An 8,175-nucleotide genomic window follows, 5' to 3' on the forward strand; every position below is an offset into this window, starting at 1 on the left:
ACCCATTTATATTCTATTCTGTGATCCCTAATTAACCTATTTTCTTGTCACAAAACACGAACTTTACCTTAGAGGCTAGGAAGGCATAGGATGTTCGTAAACTGGCTGATTTTAAACTCTTTTATTTGAATAGCTTCAGATTATTTTCCAGATCACTAAATAGAGAAATCCAATTTTTACATCATCACTCTCCTTTACAAAGTGTGTGTCTTTAAATGTGAAAGCGTATGCATATTGCAAACTATGGCAAAACATTGTTATGAGAAGCAGTCTTACAATCATCTGATTGTCCCAGCCACTCATCTTGGGGACTCTGTACTTCAAGGTAACAGGTTACATTTGGCCATGAAGATTAATTGACTGGCTGTACTAGAGTAATATGAGAAGGAAACTCAAGAAGAATTGTTCTCCTATTTAGAGAAAAAAAAATATTAAAATCATAGCAGTCTTTCAGATCTTGAGACAGTAAACAAAAGAGACTGTTCTCATTTTGTATTTTATTTCGAGCTTGAAGAAACAGCCTGAGCTTTAAAATAAAGAGGACATAGCCATGTAAGCGATATAAATAAACCATGCCATTAGATAGATAACTGCTCTACCTCTGAGGCCTGACACAGACCACACCTTTCTATTATGATGCATAGCTTTAATTACAGCCATTACTTCATGCAGTAACACCAGTAAACTACTTAAAATTAGGTCTTGATTTGGCTCATAATCTTCTTTAAGTAAATGTAACCTGACAGCAGTGATAGTTGACACAATTAAACCCAGAAATGCTATGTTTGTGACAAAGAGGTTTTCCTACTAAGGGAAAATTCACGTGCCTGGCAAATTGTCAGCAACCAAGTTGTTCACACTGCCAGGTTTTAGGGTCATCTACTAGTGGCAAGTGGTGTTTTATTCTACTTTTGCTTTGGTTCTTTATTTCTTATATGAACACTTCTGAATGTATTCTGAACATGTTCAGGAAACCTATCCTATGTTTTTCTTCTGTAGTGAGTCAATCAAGTTATACTTCACTACATTTTATTAATTTACTGGAAGGACCTTGGCCCCCGCAAGGGATGCTTGGCTCCTCTGTCTCCACTGCTTCACTTAGAGTAGGAAGAGTTTATTTGGGGTTTCGGGTGGGTTCTTGTTCTGTTTTATTTTTTCTTTATTTTTTTCTTTCTTTAACCAAGCTCTGATGATTTTTCATGAGTAGTTAACAGATGGATGCTTTCACTTTTATTTAACTGGTCTTTTGTTTATCTAATAAGGTCAACATTAGTCAAGGATTTTAAACTTTGATTCTTTTTCTTTTACCATTTTCTTAACTTTCAGCAATAGTATGAGTATTATTCCTGCATACAAATTATAGTAGTATAAAGTATGTATGAAAACATGTAAGTAGAGTCAAGGCACTTAAAAATAAAATGCACAAGGAGTGCTGGAAATTCAGATGATAAAAACTGTTTGTTTGCCCTGTTAAGTGGTAATAGTACATACTGTCACTTGAATGGATTCTCTGTATATCTTACTGCAAGCTGTTGTGACTGTGTTTAATATTTGTATGTCTTTCTGGAATTTTTTTGTAGATCTTGGCAAACAATCACTTTTGATAAACAGCCGGCGTCTTTTATCCGAATAGTCGGAACTCACAACACAGCTAATGAGGTAAGGAACTTTTAAGAAAACCCGTGTTCTCCATGAATATACAACAGTAGATTTTTTTCAGATTTTGCATTTAAATTGATGCTGTCATCTGAAATATACTTGCTTCATTTTTTTGCTCTGACAATCTAGCAAAATAAGAATGCTTTCATATTTTCTTATTTGAGTATTTATGAACTGTGTTATCATCTTTCCTGCAGAGTTGAAGGGCTGCTCCAGTCTGTGGGATATTTTAGGGGGTTTTACAGACAAAGTACAGTAAAGAGTTTCTGTTTTTGACCTTTCCACAGTGCCACCAAACATTCCTATTGGGTTTTGTTTTAAATTAATCCTTATTTTGTTGAATGATGGAAGTACCATTTTAGTGCACTGGAGAAAGGTGTATAGTCTCTGATTACTTAGTTTTATCACCTTTATATTATCTTTTTAGTGAATTAAACATTAGAAAAATCTCATTCTTCATAACAAAATCTTATTTGCGTATGATTCTTCTATAATTAATTTTCATACTTGGTAAATCAGTTAACCACTAGTGGCTAAACCAAGAGCCTTTTTTCAATTCACTTTAAAAAGAAAAAAAAAAATTTCCGCTACCTAACTAGGTGCAATATCATCCTCTTTTTGTTTACTTGTGCTTCTGTCTTTCATAATTGTTGTGTGTTGTCTCAGATGAAGTACAGATTTTTCTGTTCACTTCAGTGAAACAATTTACAGTATGTGAATTTAAGAATATATGTAAGTCTTTCTGAAATTAGGACCTTATATGACGAGAGGCACCAAGAGCTGCTGTGTCTGCATGTATACCCACATGTCTACATCCCACACATACAGTTCACCACAAACACATACTGTTCACCACAAAAATTATACTTTCACTTTTTACAGTGAACTTTGGATAGCACTATTACATTTGTAGTAATTCAAGTTTGTCAGCTCTGGGAGATGCAGTTTCTGATCGTATTTAGCATAGGGGATTGCTGGTTCTTAAGCATTGGAAGAATTGGCAAATAGCATTATGTCCAATTTTAGACCAATTTTTGCAAATATATGCACCACCAGATGTCAACATAGCACACAGTTGAAAAAAAGCTGATCAATCAACTGAGAATACATTTTTTTTTTCTCCTAAACACTGTCTCTTATGGTACAGTTCAGCCTAAATCAGCGAGTTCTTAGAAATACAGAGTCAGAAGCTGCCTCCAAGATTGTACATGCATGAAGAAGGCCTTTTCCATTGCTGATCCATATAGACGGTCTTGTTTGCCTTCATGCCAGTCTCTGTAAGTTCTCATCTCTTTATTAAAAAAGAATGAGATGTGTAAACTTAGCGAATCAGCCTACAAGAAACATTACCTCCAACTTCTATTTCTTAAAGATTGCTTTAAGCCCTGTAGAGTATTGAGATTTTAAACATAATTCTAACTTCAAATAGGTTACGATTTCCTAGGAATTTAATATCCTCTGCAGTTATTTATATGGAGCTTTGAGCAGCCTGGTCTAGTGGAACGTGTCCCTGCCCAAGATAGGGAGGCTGGAACTGGACGATCCCCCTATAGTCTGTAACTATAATGAAGATCAGTATGTACAAATTGAGGTGGCAGCTATTCATGTATTGGTTCAGTGGAACTATAAACACATGCTGTTCTAGGTCTTTTTGTCCTTTGTCTTTAAGATCTGTACCCAACACTATTATTTCTCCTAAAGTGTGTAAAGGAAGAACATTTTATGCACGCACATATTACTGAATTACTTTATATATTTTTTTTAAACAGATACTCTGTAACATTTTGTTATAAAATTTCATTTTCCAAAGAAGGCTGCAAGGTATTTTTCATACTTCCAATTTAAATAATAACAGTGTAACCAAAGTCTTCGTTTGTTCTGGAGTCTATAGTATGGGTAGGCTCTTCAGTAAGAGCACAAGCAGTTTCCAGAATTATTTGCCAACAGCTGGTTGTGTTTTATGTCAAACCTTTCTCATTTAAAACAAAAGATGCGAATGACAGCATATTCTCACCAAGGAGTTTTACTGTAATAGGTACAAAAATACCTTTGAACTTTGAAGAACAATCTGTATTTTCCAAAGGGAATTTGCAAAATTGATTTTTGGAATTGGAAAAAAAAAGGAGGGGCAAACAAACAAACAAAAAACCCCCCCAAAACATAAAAAGCTTTGAAAGACCTGATGTTCGCAGATTTTTTTGATCTGGCATTTCGATATTTTTTGGTATGGTAGAACATAATAGAAGTGTAACCTTTTGTTTTCTTGAGCTTCCAGACATTCTGCTTTTATAAAGAAATGGATTGGTTTTTCTAAGTCCTTGTCATTATTTATTTGTCAGGCAGGTCACTGAGGTGAAGCACTTTAAGTACTGACCTGGAAAGTACACCTAGTTGCTAATGTGAGAACTTTTCTCTTACAAATTACTGCACCAGTGTATATGTACCTGCTTTGTATGTCGGACCTCTCTTAAAGTATCTGTGAGAAGTACAACCTGCCATTTTTCAAAGGATGGTGCTTAACTGTCATCTCCGCCTTTTGAGAGAAATACATGCAGGATTGTTTTAGTAATACTGTTCTGAAGCACATAATTCTGATACTGGATGAGCTCAATTGTACTTCTCTGTCCTCTGCTGCTTCACAAGCTGTATTCTCTATATGTTGAAGTGGCAGAGTAACTGAAAATAATGTGGTAAATTCACAGGCTTGTTAATGTGCCAGATACTGAATTGAGCATTGAGAATTGCTAGAAATGAAAGTTACAGTTTAAGAATCAGATACTTCAGATTTCGTTATTAGCTAAATTTCAATGGTATTCATACTATATTTTAAAAGCATGTATCACTATGTAAAGTGAAGTTTTAAATAAGAAATCCTATTGGTGTGGGATACAGTAGAAATATGGAATCTTCCGACTTGGAGACCTCCATCCCACCCATTAGACTGTGCCGCCTTTCAAGGAAAGCATCTTACAGAGGTGCTCTGAGGAGATAACGTTCTTTTCTGCAAATCCCAATGCTAATAAGTGCAGCTGGAAAAACAATAACTGGTACTTAAAAACATGGGAGCAGAAGTATAAAAGGGGCTTCTTGAGAAGTGTAGCTGAATGCAAAAATTGGCTTCTCAAGAACTGTAACAGATGGAGAGAATTGGTGCAACTGTAGAAAGTAGTTCAGCTTTAGAAAAAAGCTCACCAGAAGAAATGCAGAGAAGAAACACTTTGTGCACATGTGGGTATGAGTGTAGTTTTGTAATCTGTTCATGTATATAAAGGCATAGCAATACATCTTTGTGTGTATATGTAGAAATACAAGCATGCATTTCTATGTGTCTATATAAAAAACTGCACTGAGAAGCACAAGAAAATACAATGGAGATTAAAACAACAGTGACTTTGAATATTCCTATTAGTTTCATGTATGATGTCAGAATTTGAATTAAGTAGCTACCTCCTCAGAAAAGACCCAGGGGCTATAGCGGCCATGTCATTGCAGAAACGTCATTGCAGACACGTTGCACTTGAGCAAGGATGGTCAGAAAGTATAACAGGATTTTCAATTGTATTGAAGAAGGGCTAGAAAATATAATATTCTTTAGTCTTGTATGAATATGGAGTATACCCGTGTCTTGTTTATTTTGAGTTAATAATTTTAAAATTCAATTTTTAATATTCATCAAGCTTTAGCTACAAAACTGCAATACATGAGAAAGTAGCAAATTTTAAAGCAGTACAAGAAAAGATTTGTTTAGTCTGTGACAAAGCTGTACACTTTGTAGCAATTAGAAATCATGTCAAAAGAAGTTTTTTAACAATCTTAGAGTTCCTCCCCCTTCTCCTCCCAGGCACCTCAAGAACAAGTAGAAGTAAGAGTAAGTAAAGTAGAAAATACATTTGAAAACCTGCTTAAACAGATGGTCCTCTTACTCTAAGATACGGTCACCTGTACAGAGGTCCCAGGTATTGTTTGAAACATCAGAAAATGATCACTGTTTGCGATGAAGTATTTCATCTGATGAAGCAGCAGCCTCCTCGGACACTGAATGCCTTTCTGCCTACTCCAGGATGTGTTTTTAGAGCTACCATTGATTGCTATTACAGCAGAGGGCAATCTTGAATTAAAATCATATTGGTAATGATTTAAATTTCGTTTCTAGTGTGTATGAACATTCAGTCTTTTGTGCAAGTAATTAGATCATAAGATAAGTTTAAGACAATATAATTGTTGTTGCCATCCGATAGCATGCAGTAGATATTTATGCTACTTGGCAAAGAAAAAAAATCATTTACTAATATCTCTGTCTGCTTTGGAATAATCTTTCTGATCTTTAGTGCCATATGTAAAGGTTGGTATAATTTGAAGGCCTTCTTTTGCTTCACTTGTATTGCTTTATAATGTTCACGGCCCATAGACAGAAGTTTTTGACCTCATGGTGAAACATTCTAATTTGACTCAGTCCTTTGGCACTGACCTGGCCTGCATACTTCCATATAGACTTCCTCTTACTTTGATCATGCTTTTGCCAGCATTTAGTTGTTTTGCTTTATCTTCATTCTTTGTTCTCTCCAGGTGTTTCACTGTGTGCATTTTGAGTGCCCAGCACAAAACAGTACCCACAAGGATGACAGTAGTAAGGAAGTGTCAACGACAGAGGTGGGGACTGGTGGACAACAGCTTGTTTCTCGCCCTGTTCGAGCTGCAAGCACTAGCTCCCTGCATTCCCCTCCTGGCTCCACCCCACGTCCACATGCTCACCAACCGTAAAGGAGATTCAAAGGGAGCTTTTGCAGCCCTGCTGACATTGTATGAAATTATTCAGAACCTTCCTGTGCTCTGGCATCTTTTATTTCTTTTTCTCTGTGAACAAAGGGGACCATGTCTGGAAGCTGGAAATGCTGAAAACGGAAAAGGCTTTTCCCAAGGACATGAAGAGACTGCTTCACTCTCCTCAATTTGTTCAAATCAGGCTGGTCTTTGAGGGCAGAGAAAATAGGTCTTCAATCTTCATCAAGTACCCCATTAATACCCTACCTCTCTAATCTAACCAAGCAAGAGAAACAGAAGGAAAGAAAAGGCAGAGCTACAGTGGAAATTTAAAATGACTTAAGCAGAATGGAAGGCATATGAAATAAGTATTTGGTCCCTGAAGGCTTCCATTAACAAGGAAAAAGTTTATGGAACACATCAATCTAGAATATGTTATTTTTAAAAGTTACTCTTCATTTGTATTCCTTTGTAACTAGCAATCTGTTTTAAATTGTTTTGACTCTGTATTCCACTTTGTCTCTTATTTTTGGCTGTAGCGAATGCTGTGCAGTGGATTAAGAAAGTATCAAACATGTTTACCTGCTGAGATGCAAATTCCATCATTCATCAGTGGGATGACAAGAAAAGCCTTCATGATAGCAACAAACTAATTAATGGATGCTATATTAATCTTGACCTTAGCTGACTTTTCAAAGTACAAAATTGTAATTTCTTACACTTTAAAAGGAAATTCCTAAATCAAGCATCCATCTTGAAGAAAAAAATATTTTTCACTCCTGAAGAGAATGACTTAAATTTTACCTGTATTTCTAAGAGAACTTGTAGCATATGATCAAAAATGTTTGCTTTAGAAAAGTGGAACTGCATCTGGTCACTGACAAGCAGTCATTCCGAATACAAAAAGAAGAATTTGCAGATAATTACCTTTAAAAAAAAAATACAGTCTGGAGCTAAAAATTCAAAGGCTGTGTGTGCATAATGTTTTCTCATAACCTTCATTAAAATATGATGCTTTTACACTGTATTGTAAGAGATCTGGCTCTTTACAGTCACAGAATTTGTTATCCATCTGTTTCTGTCTGGATTACATTGCCTGCTACTCTGCTTATTCTGAGTGTTTCCACACTGATGACAATGCAGGCTCTTTAATCTCCAGATATATGTGACTTTTAGGAAGAGCTCCTTGTTGGTCTTTCAGTATGGGATAAAGTGATTTTGTATTACGACAAATGCTGATGTAACTGGCAAAATTGATTAGGAAGGTTGTTACTCCTCACAAAGTAAATTATATTGGAAATGTCAGCTGTCCAGTTTTATGAACCTGGAATTTTCTGTGGTGACAAATAGCCTTGTCAGAAGAAAACAAAGCTAGTGTAATATAAATACTATTTTCTTTTGCATAACCATAGTGATAAAATGAGTTATATCAACATGGCAAATATTATGTTAATTTATCACACTACTTAATTTGAAAGAATTTCCCTGTTGAATACTAGTAGTGCTAAAAACTGGAAGAAATATAACAAGTGCTAGCAATGAATCAGTGGAAATTCTGAAGGAGAAAAGCTTCCTTTTTCTTCTTTCAAATAAAATTGACTGGGCGTGCTTTATCAATAATACAGTATTTTTTGTTGCCAAATTGCAGGTGAGTTCTGACGTTTGCATAGAGCCCTCCTCCCTTCCCACTGCTGTCTTCTGACTTGTGAATGTCTGTCGGTGAAGATGTTGCCCATTGCGTTATACATAGCTTGT

General features: G+C 35.6%; 1 protein-coding gene across 1 annotated transcript; it reads left to right on the forward strand.

The window, feature by feature from the left end:
• Positions 1 to 1,641: 1,641 nt before the first annotated feature.
• On the forward strand, positions 1,642 to 6,926 carry LOC104540623. The gene is made up of 2 exons (XM_010184469.1): positions 1,642 to 1,659; positions 6,226 to 6,926. Exons 1-2 carry the CDS (start codon positions 1,655 to 1,657, stop codon positions 6,632 to 6,634), a joined length of 414 nt encoding a protein of 137 aa, XP_010182771.1. The 5' UTR covers positions 1,642 to 1,654; the 3' UTR covers positions 6,635 to 6,926.
• Positions 6,927 to 8,175: the final 1,249 nt, after the last annotated feature.

Source organism: Mesitornis unicolor, unplaced genomic scaffold (assembly GCF_000695765.1).
Source record: "Mesitornis unicolor isolate BGI_N332 unplaced genomic scaffold, ASM69576v1 scaffold52145, whole genome shotgun sequence".
In the NCBI taxonomy this organism is placed as follows: Eukaryota; Metazoa; Chordata; class Aves; order Mesitornithiformes; family Mesitornithidae; genus Mesitornis; species Mesitornis unicolor.